This window comes from Macaca thibetana, chromosome 16 (genome assembly GCF_024542745.1).
Source record: "Macaca thibetana thibetana isolate TM-01 chromosome 16, ASM2454274v1, whole genome shotgun sequence".
In the NCBI taxonomy this organism is placed as follows: domain Eukaryota; kingdom Metazoa; phylum Chordata; class Mammalia; order Primates; family Cercopithecidae; genus Macaca; species Macaca thibetana.
The window spans coordinates 22918102-22933980 of record NC_065593.1 but is presented as its reverse complement, the minus strand read 5'-3'; the positions used below and the strand labels follow the sequence as shown (position 1 = coordinate 22933980).

The 15879-nt window shown below is 52.5% G+C and overlaps 2 protein-coding genes across 2 annotated transcripts in view; both read right to left on the bottom strand.

The window, feature by feature from the left end:
- TMEM199 (transmembrane protein 199) overlaps positions 1 to 15879 on the bottom strand; it is a 345481-nt gene that overhangs the window by 123272 nt on the left and 206330 nt on the right. The gene's annotated exons all lie outside the window — the stretch shown is intronic.
- On the bottom strand, positions 7351 to 9261 carry LOC126938274 (uncharacterized). The gene is made up of 4 exons (XM_050762344.1): positions 9117 to 9261; positions 8480 to 8630; positions 7745 to 8363; positions 7351 to 7554 (listed from the first exon to the last, which is right to left on the bottom strand). Exons 1-4 carry the CDS (start codon positions 9259 to 9261, stop codon positions 7351 to 7353), a joined length of 1119 nt encoding a protein of 372 aa, XP_050618301.1.

Here is a 15879-nt window from a genome sequence, read left to right as displayed (position 1 = left end):
TTCCCTTCTGCTGCTCCTCCCTTCCTCCTGCCTCCCTCCCGCCTCCACCTACCCCCTAAGCAGCCATGGAGGCCTATGGTGAGCTGGTCACTGTGCCAGATGCTGGAGGTTCAGAGCTGAACAAGACCCCAGCTGCCCTCGGGAAGCATGCAGTCTAGAGAGGAGAACGCAGGACACCATGGCACTCCCTCACCAAGCGGAAAGGTCTTCTATGGGACTTTTTAAAAACATGCAGTGATGCTGTACAGGGCAGTCAAGCCCCTCCTAGGCCAGCTGCTCTCCATGGTCTGCAGTCGAACTAATGGCCTCTCTCTGCGTCTCTCTCAGGACGTCACCAGCACCCCAGATGCACTGGAGGGCAGGTAGGAAGGAGTGAGCCCCTGAGAGGCCAGGTTTGGGCCACCCCCAGCAGAGAGGAGTGGCGGTGGTGGGTGGGATGATCAGTCTGGGGCGAGTCAGCCAGGAGACTCAAGGTCACTATCACTGGGCCTATTCCACAGTGGGTAGCAGAGAATGACATTTGAGAATACTCATGCAATCACAGGAAGCCCACAGGGCTTATCTCAGGGGCCCTGGAAATGGGCTGGTCCAAACGGTCACACACCAACTTGGAGTCAAAATGGTGGGTTTAGCCCCAGTTGTGCCTGCACCAGGTGCCTGAGTAGCTTCTCTTTGCATCTCAGTGTTCTTCTCGGAGAAGTGGAGGCAGGAGCCCCTGTCCTGCTGCTCTCTGGGAATCTGGGCACATACTCCACAGTGAATTTGGAAGGTCCATTTAAATGGCAGCTTTCAGTCAGAGTTTAAGGGGCAATTGACAGGGAGACCCACCCGGAGCTGTGTCCTCAAGTCAAATTCCCTTGTCCTGCCCATCGCAGCGCTGCCACCACCGCCTCCTGCCCTCAGAGGGTGGCAGGCAGCCTCTGAGCTTCCTCCTTTCCTCTCTTCCCCCTTTCCTCCCTCCTCATACCCCTCCACAGTTCCTGGAATGAGTAAGGGAGTCCAGAAGAGTGAGGGGATGAGAGCCCTCAGTGCCTGCAAAAGAGCCTGGGTTTGTAAGGACAGTTGAGGCTGCAAAAGGACACATCGTTTGAGCTCTTGTAGGGGCAGGCAGACGTTCAGCACCGGGCTGTGACTAATGGGGATAAGGAATAGCCTGTTTGCTGGTATTTAGGTTACACTGGTCCCTAGATATCTCCTCCCACCCTGTACTATGGAACTTTCTCATGGGAATCTCCTTTCTTTTTCTAGAGATTATTGGCTCCACAGAAAAGCAGTTCTGGTCTCACTTGGCTATGGGCCATCCCATAAACTTCAGTGACATTGACATTGAGTTTCTCACACCCTCACTGAGAGCAGGGTTTGCTTGTTTGTTTGTTTTTGTTGTTGTTTTGAGACAGAGTCTTGCTCTGTCACTCAGGTTGGAAGTGCAGTGGTGCAATCCTGGTTCACTGCAGCCTCAATTTCCCAGGCTCAAGCAATCCTCCCACCTCAGCTTCCCCAGTACCTGTGACCACAGGCATGTGCCACCATACCTAGCTTTTTTGAAATGGAGTTTTGCTCTCGTTGCCCAAGCTGGGGTGCAATGGCACGATCTCGGCTCACCGCAACCTCTACCTCCTGGGTTCAAGTGATTCTCCTGCCTCAGCCTCCCGAGTAGCTGGGATTAGAGGCATGTGCCACCACGCCCAGCTAATTTTGTATTTTTAATAGAGACGGGGTTTCTCCATGTTGGTCAGGCTCGTCTCGAACTCCTGACCTCAGGTGATCTGCCCACCTCGGCCTCCTAAAGTGCTGGGATTACATGCGTGAGCCACCGAGCCCGGCCACACCTAGCTTTAAAAAAATTTTTTGTAGAGACAAGGTCTCACTATGTTGCTTAGGCTAGTCTCAAACTCCTGGGTTCTAGTGGTCCTCCTACCTCAGCCTCCCAAAGTACTGGGATTATAGGCATGAGCCACCCTGCCTGGCCGGGAGCAGGTTTTAATAAGGAGAAGGGGCCAGAAGATGAGACACTTTCAGGAGAAGTGGAGATGGGAGAAAGGGGTTTCTTTTATGAACGGAGGGGCTCATGCCTGTTAATCATCTAGCATGTGCCAGGAGCTGTCCAGAGGCTGAGCTACCTAATCCAAATCCATCTTCACAACAGTCCTAACCAGCTCTTCACAGATGAGGATGCGGAGGCTCAGGGGAGATAACATCCCTTAATCAAGGTCACACAGCCAGGAGGTAGTGAAGTTAGGATTCCTACCCAGAAGCCCTTGCTCTTCCTAGTGTGCCCCTTCTGGGGTTGGGGTGGGCATGAAGAATCGGCGCACATTTCACAATCTTGCCCCAGAAAGGTGGCAATATTGAACGGGTAGAGGGGACCTGAGAGGCCACACAGCTGAGGCTCTGTGGCCTGAGGTAGCCAAGGCCTAAGTTCCCGGCAGCCAAGACCCACCACCCTCCAGAAGGCTTAGCAGGTCATGCCTCGGGGGCTCCAAAATGGCCAAGCAGGCTGAGAAAATCTCCCAGTTGTGCAGTAGGGCCTGCAATCCTGAAACCAGAAACCGCAGCCCCACCCCCTCCCCATGGCAGCAGGCCTAGGGGAGGGGAATAGGGATGCTGGGACCCCACAGCAGCCCTGTAGGGAAAGGAGGCACCTTGGATCTAGTCAGATGGGGAGGGGCATCTGGTCTCAGCATAACTCCCTTCCAAACAGTAGCCCCTGGGAAAAGCACAGCCCCCTCTCAAACTCAGAGCCAGTTTCTCCCTTGGATCTGTATACTTGGAGCAAAACATTACTCTATTCCCCAGGCCTCCCCACCTCTGCCACCCACACCTCTGGGCCCCTGGCAGGGACTGTGCACTGGTCAGAACAGGTGGTAGCCCATGTGCTTCCACCCTCGCCTTCTCTCTGTTCTGGACTTTCAGGTCATGACAGAGGGAGGAAAAGAAGGCTGCGCTGGAAGTGGAACCTTAGTGGGAAAGGGGGCATGGATCCTTAGGAATATAAAGGGCCTCAGGTCCTGGCCAGAGACGCTTTGCTGTGCTCCTCTGCACTTGCCCAGCACCATGGTAATGTCTGGTGGCCAAGTTTGGGCTCCCTATCAGCCGTATTCTCTAGGAGTTTGGGGATGGGGCCTGGCACCAAGGGCCCTCCTCAGGCCCACTATGGGCATGAAGGAGTTAGGCAAGGGCAGCCTCATCTACCATTCTGATGGTCAGGACAGCTACTAGGGCTTCTTATCCCTGCTTGGGTGGTGGGGATGAGTGGAGTTCCCACTTAAAAGAGGGTTGAGGGGCTTAGGAGCTCTGGGGGTGTGCATCACGTTTATGGGCATATAGTCTGAATCATGGTGTGTTGCAGGCACAGAATTCTCTGTGCATTGGGTGTGTGAATCATCAGGCTGGCTTTCCTGTGTGTAACACTTAGTCATTCATTTAATATGTATTATCGAGTATCTACTAAGTGCCAGGCACTGTTCTAGGTGCTTGTGATACATCAATAGACAAAATAAGCAAAGAGCCCAGTTGTGATTAATGATGCTTACATTGAGGGAAGGGACTTGGACATAAATATAATAAGTATAGAATACATAAGTTAGAAAGTGCAGCCAGGTGTGGCTGCGCATACCTGTAATCCCAGCACTTTGGGAGGCAAGGCAGGAGGATCTCTTGAGGCCAGGAGTTTGAGACCAGCCTGGGCCACCTAGCAAGACTCCATCTCTACAAAAAATTAAAATTTAGCTGGGCATGGTTGTGTGCACCTGTAGACCTACCTACTTGGGAGGCTGAAGCAAGAGGATGGCCTGAGCCCAGGAGTTTGAGACTGCCGTGAGCCATGATCCCGACGCTATACTCTAGCCTGGGCAACAAAGCAAGTCCTTGTCTTAAAAAAAAAAATTCATAAAAAATAAAAAAGTGCAAAAATAGAGCAAGAAAAAGATAGAGCAAGATGAGGGGTTGGGTTGCAATATATATATATATTTAAATTGTAGAGACAGGGCTCTCTGTCTTTTGCACAGGCTGGTCTTGAACTCATGGGCTCAAGCGATCAGCCCGCCTCGGCCTCCCAAAGTGCTGGGATTACAGGCGTTATATACCGCACCCTGCCTGGTTGCAATTTTAAACAGGGGTGTCAGGATAAGACCCATTGCAAAGGTGGATTTTGAGCTAATGCCTCCAGGGGGCGACAGAGCTGGCCATGAGGCTGTCTAGAGGAAGGGTCTTCCAGGCAGAGAACAACGTGACTGACATTTTGAGGGAACGGCAGGGAGAAAAGAGGGCGATAAGTAAGAAATTTGCGGGAGAGAGGTCGGTGAGATTAAGGAGCTGTCCAATGGTTTTACGCCGACCTCGTGCGTACACCTTAGGGTGTGTCTCCCCGTCCATTTTTACCTCGATGCTGTCAGCGTGCATCACTGGGCATGTCCAGGTGTGCACCATTCCCCCGGGCACCAGGATGTCCCTTAGGGCGTCCGTGCACTGGTGTGTGTCCTAGAAATAGTCACGTCCCTCGGCCTGAGCGCCCCTGCACCCAAGCCTGCCCACCGCGCGGAACACGCGCAAGCTACGGTCCGGGCTCGGCCGACCCCGGCCGACCGGAGCCGCGGGGTCACGTGACCGCCCGCGGCTCTGTGAGTCCAGAGCTTTCCAGACGCCGGCTCCGCTCTGCGCATGCGCTCTGGTCGTAGCTGGCCTCATGTGGCTGCTGCTGCCGCCGGAGGGCGCCCTGGACGAGGAGCTGCAGGTGCCGCAGCAGTCCATGGCCACCGGCTGAACTTAGGCTGGATCAAGAAGTACGTGGGGAGGCTCTTCAACAGCAGGTGAGCCGGCGGAGGGCGCGAGGGAGGGAGGGAGGACGGCGGAGGGTGCTGGGGGACACGGACGCCGCCGGACACACCCACGCGCATCGCGGCCCAAGCTGGGCTCGGGGAGCGGCCTCATGACCGCTGCAAAGACGTGTTCTCAGCTCGAAGAAATCTAAAAACCACAGGAAAATTGCGAACGCCACGAACACCTCCCCACCGAAAGCTACGAAACCCCCTCCATGGACCACCACGAAACCCCAGTGGCTGAACACCTCGGAACCCCGACCACCAACCTCCTCCCGAGGCCCCAGGTAGGACAGCCTGTATACTCGGCACCGAATCAGGGGCCTCGGGACTGGGGGCTGCTTGGGTGGGAGCGAGAGGAAGCCCTCGGGGGCGGGCGTGCGGGGAGATACTGGCGCCCTGGGACTTCCTTCTGGCCTCCAGACGCCTGACCCCCCACCAGCCCCTTTATATTGAGAGGGGCCTCAACTCCTCCTCATCCCCTCAATGAAAACAATAAAGACAAATCTCTGTCGCTTCAGTGACTTCTGTGGGCCGGGGAGGGACCAATTCTTCGACAGGGAAGGGGAACCCTGGAGTTCCTGCTGTGGGAGAAAAGGACCTCAGCTGTGGGGTGGAGGGGTCCTCCCCTCGCTCCCCAGCAACCTTCTCCCAGCAGGGTTGGCGGGGGGTGGTTGGGGGGGGGGACTCCAATGCAGAGGGAGAGGGAGGGCAAAGGTGAGAGAAGCTGGAACCTTAAAGGAGGGCTTCAGCTCGACACACCCCCAGTCCCACCTCGCCCAGGTTTCTACCAAACAGCCCAGCTTGGGCTGTCAGAGTTGGCACAGGAACAAGAAGAGGTGCCTTTGCCCCTCAGCATGCAGAGTATGGGGGGCCGCCTTTGCCTCCTGGACGTCTGAGCCCTTCTAGGGTGAGCAGAGCAGGGGAAGGGGTGGACCTGGCGAGGGCCTGTCCCTGAGAAGCTGGGTGTGAGGGTGGCGCTCTCTCTTCTGGGGGCTCCCATGGCCATCAGAGAGGCTTGGTGGGGGCAGAGCCCCGTGCCCTGATCCTACTCTCACATCCAGGTATGTCTTCAGGGTGCGAACTCCTGGCCCTAGGAAGTATCCACACCTTTCCCCATTCACACCCCATCCCCTTAAGCTGCCAGCGAAAATGCTGGGACTTCAGGCTCCCTTATTCAGACTCAAACCATTCTCTTGCTGAAGCCATCTCTCTATCCAGACACCCCTTGGATTTAAGAATCAACCTGAGGTCGGGCACGGTGGCTCACACCTGTAATCCCAGCACTTTGGGAGGCTGAGGTGAGCAGATCATTTGAGCTCAGGAGTTTGAGACCAGGCTGGGGAACATAGCAAGACCCTGTCTTTATAAAAATAAAAAAAATTAGCTGAGCATGGTGGCATGTGCCTGTAGTTTCAGCTACTTGGGAGGCTGAGGCAGGAGGATCGCTTGAGCCCAGGAGGTGAAGGCTATGGTGAGCTGTGCTCATGTCACTGCACTCCAACCTGGGTGACAGAACAACACCCTGTATCCAAAGACAAACAAAAAATCAATTTGAGCCAAGCAGCTGCATCCTTTTAAAGCTCTTTGTCTTTTAGGACCTGGTTCTACTTCCAGGTCATTTGCACACACCAGATTGAGTCAGGACTTGAGGGGAAACACAATTGTGGTGTCATTTCCATGGGATCTGTGCAAGGTGCTGAGCCCAGGAAAGTGGACGCCTCATCCTCCAAACGCATAACCCCATCCCTTCAGGCCAAGTGTGTGGGGGAGGTAGGAGAAGCCATTCTAGGAACCAGACACATTCTAGTCCCCTCACTTCTCCCGTGTACACACACGCACACACACGCATGCACGTGTGCTCTGTCCCCACCTATTCAGGATGCCTGAGAAGGGCCAGGAAGACAGGTGCACTGGGACTCCGAGCAGTCCTCCCTGAGGCAGGATCCATGTCCTCGCCCTCCCAGAGCTGGAGTGTGGAATCCACAAATTGGACTCATGGCAGTGGCTGGAACTCTCAGCTAATCTAGCCTCCTCCCCTTCCACAGCAGCTTGAATACCTCCTGTGCCCAGGATTTCGCTACCTCTCTGGACAGCCCATTCTCTCCAAATTTCTGGACAGCCGCTCAGGCCCCTGGATGCAGCCGTGACTGCCCTAGCACCAGAATTGTGCCTCTGTGCTGGGCTGATCCCCTACCCCCATGCCAAGGATGCTTTCATATCACATTTTGGTGCTCCTGCTGCCTCAGCCACAGGAAAGCACTGGTGCACCTGGGGCAGGGTTGTCATGGGGCTGAGTTGGGAGGGTCTACAGGTGCTGAACTGGGAAGAGTCAAGCTCAAGACTGCCACTTCACAGGTTGCCGAATGACCGTAGAGGAGTCCCTGCCTTCCTCTGGTCATAACTTGTCCCTCTGTGAAGTGGAGAGGATGAGCTGAGTGACTGATGACCCCATGGACGTTCTGGATGATTTACAAGCACAGCCTGCTTTCCCCGTTGCCTCTGCCCTGCCCTCCCCTTTCTCTCCATGCATTTAGCTCTTCCTGGGGCCCTGCACCAGGAGTTCACAGAGACACAGGGATAGACTGTGGCTTTGACTTGCTTTATTGAGCCTGTGCGGGAACAAGGAGCCAGTTTCGGCCAGAGCCAACAGTGCGGAGGGGAGAGCTGGGCTGGCACTGCCCATGGAGTGGTAGGAGGCAGGAGGTAGCGTTACAGTTCCAGCAGGCTGAGCTCCCTGTGAGGACAGGGTGGAACATGGCAGTGTGCGGGGCAGGCCTTGTGCCGTCAGGAGGCCTTAGGCCAGCCCTGGGCTCCTGTTCTCCCTCTTCCACCCCCCATCACACCTTTTTAAGCCCTGATTCAGTCCCACCATCCCCATTTCAGCTCCAGGGAGCTGGACAGACAGGGCAGGGAGTCAAACTCACCTGAGGGCAGCAGCATGGGAGGACCCCACTCTGAGAAGGCCAGCGTGTCCTCTTTGTCTCTTTCCCTATACATGGAAGCCCTGTGCCCAGGTGCCAGCCCACCTGTTTCATATCCGCCGGTAGGCACCCACTTGCCCAGGGCACATGGGCCCAGGCCTGGTCAGCACAGAAGCTCTGTTTCCCCAAGAGTGGCCTGGAAGGGGCTGGGGCTGGAGATGGGGCTTGGGCTGGGGATAAGGTGTGGCCAGGAAAGTGGAGTGGGCCCAGGGTCCCAGGGGCTGGGGTCTCTGTCCCTGTCCATGGCACATGCCTAGGCTTGGTCAGCATATTGATGTATCTGTGGAGCTCAGCTGCATACTGGGCCATCTGCTCTGGCGTGGCATTGCCCCCTGGGTACAATGGCTCCAGCGGGGCTCCCCGGGCACCCAGCAGTGGCTGCAGCAACAGAGCCACACAGGTGGACAGGAGCAGCAGGGAGAGGCAGCAGCGTGCAGCAGCCATCTGGGGAGCAAGCAGAGGGGAGGTGGAGGCAGAAGAGCCTGCGCTGCAGATTTTCCTATGCCCAGGAAGCAGGGCCCATCTAACCCAGCCCCTTAGCCCATCATCCATTTCTCCAAGCCTGGGACAAGAGGGCAGAGAAAAGGGCCACTCTGAGCTGACTGCTCCACCTCCTAGACACTGCCTTGGAGGCATGGAGAGCCCGTCCTGTGAGCAGCCCAGCAGCCAGGTCCTCACAAGTTAGAAAAGTGTAGCAGAGAAAATGGGGACATGAGTCCTGGAGACACATGTTTCATGACATCCAGGGCCTCGTGGCTCGGAGGCAGCAGTAGATAGTGGGAAATAAGGGCACACCAGGTCACCCCCAGGGCGCGGGACACGGAATGAACTGGGGAAGCAAAGGACAGAAATCCATGGCCTTGTGGGTCTGGCCCTCCACTCATCTGTAGAGACAGACATGGGTCCTGGAGAAGACACTGTTGCCCATGTCATCCTGCACAGACCGGCGCAGACACTCACACAGGGACACATTCCAGTTCACAGCCACGCACACGAGTGCGCACACACACTTGTCATCAGATGGCTTCTAGCGCCACAGGTCTGTCCAGATGCAGAGCAAGAGCCAAGCAGGACCTTAGACCTTCAAAGGCCCCTGGCCCTGCAAAGCACCAACTCCTTCCCTCCATCCCAGGCCCCAGCCTGGGGGAGTCCTCCAGAGCCCCAAGCAGGCTGAGCCCCACTTACCCAGAGTCAGGAATAAACAGTCACTGGACCAAGCAAGGACAGGTCCCTGCCCTCGGCTGGGCTGCATCATAGCCCTCAGTCCCCTAGAGTCCTCGCCTCGTGTCAGCCTCTCTCACTCCACAGCCCTTACCCACTCCTCCCACTGTCTCCCTGGTACTCCCAACGCCAGTACTGGGGCCAGAGATGGGAGGGGGACAGGGCAGTGCTGGGGGTGCCAGACTAGCAGCATAGTGGATAGAACTGGACCACAGCAAAAGTCTCCTGTGGGCCCCCATCGCTGATACCCCTTCCCTTTGGGCACCAGAGCAGGCTTGGTTCAAGAAAGATGGAGTTCTGGGACTTCAGGATGACTGAAAGGTTTTGGTCACAGGCCTTGGAACTGGCCCTCCCATCTCCCAAGGATCAACCGAAATCAAACGGATTCTCTCGGGACAGAAGATTGAGGCTGCAGCTGGAGCCTCCAGGATGAAGAATGGAAACTCAGGCCATCCTTTGCAGTTTGGAACTAGAACAAGGTGGGAACAGGGAAGGGGCCTCAGGTCCTCAGGCAAGGTGGAAAGGAGTGGGGTGCCAGGTTTGGAGAAAGCTGTTTGGTGGGTACATAGGATACAGAATGAGAACTAATGTGCCTGGGTTCAGGGGAAAGGTGGAGGGGGTGCCAGTTTCTGGGAGCCATCCCAGAGCCCCCATTCCAGGGGAGTGCTAAAAACCAGCATCATTTATAAAGCCTCACCCTTTTTCCAAAGTGCTCCCAGCTCAGTCACCTCACTAAATCCCTACAACAACCCACTTTACAGATTCAGGGTCCAAAGTCTGCTCAGAGATGTCAAGTAACTGGCCCCAGACCACACAGCTAGTCAGTGGGAGATCCGGGGTTTGGAACAAAATCTAACTTCAAAGTCTAACTCCAAACCTGAACTGTATTTTTTTCTAAGTGGGAGTGTCAAAGTATTGGCATAATTTCCAACTTTTTTGCTGAGAAACCTGAGGCTCACAGATGTAAAGAGGCTTGCTCAAGATCTCATAGCTACCTAGGTCTCCAATTCTGGCTTAGATTCTCAACCCACTAATCCATCCCCACCAGAATCCCCCGAGTCTCCCCTGCCCAGCATCTCTTCCCAACCCCAAGTCTCCTTCCCCTGCTCAGGCCAAGGTGGTAACTGACGGTGTCTGAATGACATGGTGACACCCAAGTAGGGAGCAAAGGACTTCTCACTGCTGACGTTCTGCTGTCCCAGATCAGGACACCAAGAAGTTGGTGGGGGGACTGTTGGGGAATAGGGTGCTGGAGGTGAAACTCCAGGGATCTGTTAGGGTGAGCTCAGAGTCAGACAGACCTGGGTCCAAATACTGGCTCTGCCATTGCCTGGCTGAGCCAGGGAATGTAATTTCTTTAGCCTCTCCGGGCTTCACTTTTCCTCTGTGTAAAATGAGCTCATCAAGTCCATCTCAAGATAAGCAGAATAAAGGAAGGCTCAGCGAACATCAGTGTTCTGCCTTGATCTTCTCAATTTTTTTCTTTTCTTTTTTTGAGATGAAGTCTCACTCTGTCACCCAGGCTGGAGTGCAATGGCACGATCTTGGCTGACTGCGACCTCCGCCTCCTGGGTTCAAGCAATTCTCCCAATCAACCTCCTGTGTAGCTGGGATTACAGGCACGTGCCACCACAGCCGACTAACTTTTTATATTTTTGGTAGCGATGGGGTTTCACCATGTTGGCCAGACTGGTCTCGAACTCCTGACCTCAAGTGATCTGCCGGCCTCAGCCTCCCAAAGTGCTGGGATTACAGGCGTGAGCCACTGTGCCTGGCCAATCCTCTTAATTTTGATTTCTGGTAACAAGAAGAGCAGTAATGCTTCACCGGACAACTCACACTCCACAAGGCAAATATGAAAGTCGTTCTGTCTCAGCAAGCCTGGGTCTTTCTCTGGACTGAGGTTTTCCACATGCAAAACAAGGGTGTGAACTGGTGGCTGGTCTCAGGCTGGCTTTGAGTTTGGCGGGTAGAGGCTGCAGCTTACCCACATGGGACACCAGACTCCAACCCTTGTTAAAAGGGTTGGAGCTTCCACAGGACCATGACCTGGAGGGAACTGTTCTGGCTGTTATTCATGTCGGGACCCAGCCCCACCTGACAGACGTGGGTCTAGGGATTGACTCAGATGCCAGGGCCACTTATAGTTCTGTTCTGTCGCAGAGATAAACCTAAGTGCCTAAGAAATAACAGGTACTCCACAAATGTCAGCCAAACTGCAGCTTTCATTTTCTCCTTTACAAACAACGGTTTTCTCTTCTGGGTCCTCTCAGAGATGTGGTGACAATCTAGAAGTGGTAATGGAGGTGCTTTCTATACTGCCTGTCCATGTGTATTAGTCCATTTTTCATACTGCTATAAAAAACTGCCTGAGGCTGGGCGCGGTGGCTCATGCTGTAATCCCAGCACTTTGGGAGGCTGAGGTGGGCAGATCACCTGAGGTCAGGAGTTTGAGACCAGCCTGGCCAACATGGTGAAACCCCGTCTCTACTAAAAATACAACAATTAGCCGAGTGTGGTGGCTTGGGCCTGATGTCCCAGCTACAGGGGTGGCTGAAGCAGGAGAATTGCTTGAACCTGGGAGGCAAAGGTTGCAGTGAGCTGAGAGCACACCACTGCACCCCAGTCTGGGCCTCTGTCTCAAAACAAAAAACTAAAAGAACTACCTGAGATTGGGTAATTTATAAAGGAAAGAGGTTTAATTGACTCACAGTTTGGCATGGCTGGGGAGGCCTCAGGAAACTTACAACCATAGCAGAAGGCGTCGGGGAAGCAAGGCACTTTCCTCACAAGGTGGCAGGAAGGAGAAGTGCCTATCGAAGCAGGGAAGAACAACTTATGAAATCATCAGATCTCATGAAAACTCACTCACTATCACGAGAACAGCATGGGGAAAACTGCCCCCATGATTCAATGACCTCCACCCGGTCTCTCCCTTGACGCATGGGGACAATGGGGATTGCAATTCAAGATGAGATTTGGGTGGGGACACAAAGCCTAACCATGTCACCATGTCTAGAACACAGCAATGCTCGCTCATATTCATGTGTTCCTATCTGAGGCGTTTGAACCACAGCGACTCCATCTTGAACAGGGGCTGGGTAAAATGAGGCTGAGACCTGCTGGGCTGCATTCCCAGGAAGTTGGGCATTTTTAGTCACAGGATGAGATAGGAGGTTGGCACAAGATACAGGTCGCAAGACCCTGCTGATAAAACAAAATGAGGTAAAGAAGCCGGTACAAACATGCAAAAAACGAGGGCGATAAAAGAAAGTGACCTCTGATAATCCTTGCTGTTTTTTTTTTTTTTTTTTTTTTTTTTCATTAAAGATGGCTTCACCATGTTGGCCAGGCTGGTCTCGAACTCCTGGCTTCAAGTGATCTGCCCACCTCGACCTCCTAAAGTTCTGGGATACAGGCGTGAGCATGCCCGGCCTCACTGATCATTATACACGAATTATAATACATTAGCATGCTAAGAGATGCTCCCACCAGTGTCAGACAGTTTACAAATATCATGGCAACATCTGGAAGTTAACTTACATGGTCTAAAAGGAGACAGAAACCTCAGTTTTGGGAAATTCCCACCCTTTTCCTGGAACACTCATGAGTAATCTACCCCTTGTTTATTAGTATATAATCAAGACATAACCATAAAAATAGCCAACCAGCAGCCATGGGGGCTGCTCTGCCTATGGAGTAGCCATTCTTTTGTTTCTTTTCTTTTCTTTTTTCTTTTTTCTTTTTTTTTTTTTGAGATGGAGTTTCGCTGTTGTAGCCCAGACTGGAGTGCAGTGGTGCAATCCCGGCTCACTGCAACCTCCGCCTCCTGGGTTCAAGCAATTCTCCTGCCTCAGCCTCCCGAGTAGCTGCGATTACAGGCATGTGCCACAAAGCCCAGCTAATTTTGTATTTTTAGTAGAGATGGGATTTCTCCATATTGGTCAGCCTGGCCTTGAACTCTCGACCTCAGGTGATCCACCCACCTCGGCCTCCCAAAGTGCTGGGATTACAGGCATGAGTCACTGTACCTGACCCTCTTTTGTTTCTTTACTTCCCTTTTATTTATTTATTTTGTGAGATGGTATCCCGGCCCGCGGGATAGTCGAAGCAGGCCCTGGAGGAGGGGGTGGGAATTTGGGGAACAAGAGATACGAGAAATGGAGACAAGACAGTGCTCTGATCAAGTCTCGTTTAATGGCGGTAATGCAGTGCCTTATATACACTTGGAGGGGAAGGGGTTGGGCAAAGGCGAAAATGATCTCATAGTGAAGGCGTGGCCAGATAGGTATTGGTTTCTCTGGTCGAACGTCATGTTGCACCTGCGCTGTCAGGTAGTAATTTTCGCGGGCGTGGGAAAAATGGGTGAAGAAGAAGCAGGAAGAGCGCCATCTTTTATGAGGTATTAATACAGGGAAAAAGGTAAATCTAGGGAGGAGGTAGAAGGTGGAAATGAATAGAGCTCAGGCGTTTAATCTTTAATTATTATTCGCTATGGCCGGGGCGTGCAGCTCCGGACAGGTCCCCCTTTTAATTATTTTATGATGAGAAAACGACCCCTCGGGAACTGCGCCTGTCTTAGGTTGGGTCAACTCATCCCCACCTTCTAGGCCCGTCATGGGATAAGGCAGCAGCAAAGGCGGCCCTCCTGTCTTAGGCTCCGATGGAGATAGTGTCCTCTTACCCGTCATTGACTGTCCAGTTCAGCACACAGGAGAGGTGGTCTTATTAAGGCAAATAAGACTCACCATTTGCAGTCATCTCAAGGCGATGGACCTGTATAGGTTTGGCCTGGAAGGCCTCGATTTGTTGTCTGACGAATGCCATAAGCTTATTAAAGATTATAGGCCCGAGAGTGAGAAAGAGTAGAAGAGTAAGTAAAGGACCAAGAAATGGCAGGAGATAGGGGAGAAGTCCATCGAGTCCAGTCCACAAAGGATTAGCGACCAGACCTTTTCTGCGCTCTTCTAGTTCTTCCTGTAAAGTCTTTATCTTATCTCTGACGATTCCGGATTTGTTGGCGTAAAAACAGCACTTTTCCTGTAAAGCCAAACATATCCCTCCCTGTTCTGCCATTAACAAATCTAGACCTCTTCTATTCTGGAGAACTACTTCAGCTAACGAGTCTACTTGGTCTTGTAAATCTTGTATAGTACTGGATAAGGTCTGTACATCTGAAATTAATTGATTGGATAATTTAGTATATTGGGTTAGTGAGACTCCTAGGCCTGTGGCTCCTGTAGTAAAAGCGGTGGTGATTCCTAGTCCAGCCAACAAGGGAATAAATTGTATGGCTCGTTTTGGTCTATAAATAAAATGTTCAATAGCGGGGATGGGGATAGGTTCATCTCCAGGGATGATATCAATGTCGGGGAGAAGAGTGGCCAGAACACAAAGCCCTGTCCAATTTGTAGGTAGATACGTATATGCCATGTTGTTTCCACAAACGAAAACCGAGCCATTTATAGCACACAAAGGGTTGGTGGCATTGATTATGAAGGTACAGTTGTCAAACACAACATAGCCTAAATCAATTTCTTTAGGGTTATTATATGATGGTGAAAAGAGGCAAGAGGAATTAGAAAACGTCATCGGTTGAACTAAGAGGGGGGAGGTAATAGGACAGGAATTATTTACTAAGGATTCATTTGAGTAATTGACATAGGACAATGAAAGGTTAGGTATGGCTAGAGGAATAGGGGGGCCCATTTTAAGACAAAGCCAACAATCGTGGGCCAGGCTTGTATTGGACATTTGAAGTAAATTGTAAGTAGCATTGAGGATATCGAAGGTTTGGGCATCAAGCCTAAAATTATCTCTAAGCTCAGGCAGGGCTAAAGGGTGATATTGAAGTTCAGGATATGGAGCTTTATGAATTTCTTCTAATTTTTTCTGGACGGTTTTAATTCTTGCAATATCTAATGGGCCTCCCCCATCAGAAATGTGAATGGGCGCGGTAGTGCTCCAACAAACAGGCTTTCCTTTTTGGCCGTTACAAGGAGATTGTACAAGTTTATTAGTGGATCCTAATACTTGTACGTCATTGATGCCTCCAGTTTGTGTTTTCAGTAACGTGGCCGTATAATATGTTCTATTGCCTGATTTGCATTGTTGATAGGAGGTATAACAGGAACTATGTACAGAAGATTGGAAAGAGCTACAAGGGCATTCTAGGAGCGGCCTGCTAGGTGAGGTATCTCTTGGGGTAGACTTACATTTCCATAACTGGTTTGGCATTAGGTAAGCTGTCTTGCCCGTGCAGGTCACCTGGGTGATTCTATCTGGCGGAGGTTCAGATATTTGTCCCCCTCTGCAGTCACAAGGCTGGCTGTATTGTTTTCGTAATAATTCTCTTGCCTTACGAGGGTCACCAAAACCTGCATAGACTGTCACTATGTTATATAGAGCGATTATTCTCCAAAGAAATTTCATGTTAGGCTTCATTTTCTTCGATTCTGACGCGGCGGGTTCCCGCGGTGATCGGAAGAGTTTGACTCCTTTTGTCTTTGTTAGCGGTCGACCGTCCTTTGGCGTCCTCTTCCTCACGGAGTCCCTCGTTTCCAGGTCCCTGTTCGGGCGCCACGTATCCCGGCCTGCGGGATAGTCGAAGCAGGCCCTGGAGGAGGGGGTGGGAATTTGGGGAACAAGAGATACGAGAAATGGAGACAAGACAGTGCTCTGATCAAGTCTCGTTTAATGGCGGTAATGCAGTGCCTTATATACACTTGGAGGGGAAGGGGTTGGGCAAAGGCGAAAATGATCTCATAGTGAAGGCGTGGCCAGATAGGTATTGGTTTCTCTGGTCGAACGTCATGTTGCACCTGCGCTGTCAGGTAGTAATTTTCGCGGGCGCGGGA

Excerpts from the sequence above, each read along its gene's own strand:
- LOC126938274 (XM_050762344.1), bottom strand. The coding sequence starts at position 9,261 with ATGGGGGCCCACAGGAGACTTTTGCTGTGGTCCAGTTCTATCCACTAT. Across the intron at positions 8,631-9,116 it reads GGAGACAGTGGGAGGAGTGG|TTCATTCCGTGTCCCGCGCC; the intron begins GTAAGGGCTGTG and ends TTGCTTCCCCAG. Across the intron at positions 7,555-7,744 it reads TCCCATGCTGCTGCCCTCAG|GGAGCTCAGCCTGCTGGAAC; the intron begins GTGAGTTTGACT and ends CTGTCCTCACAG.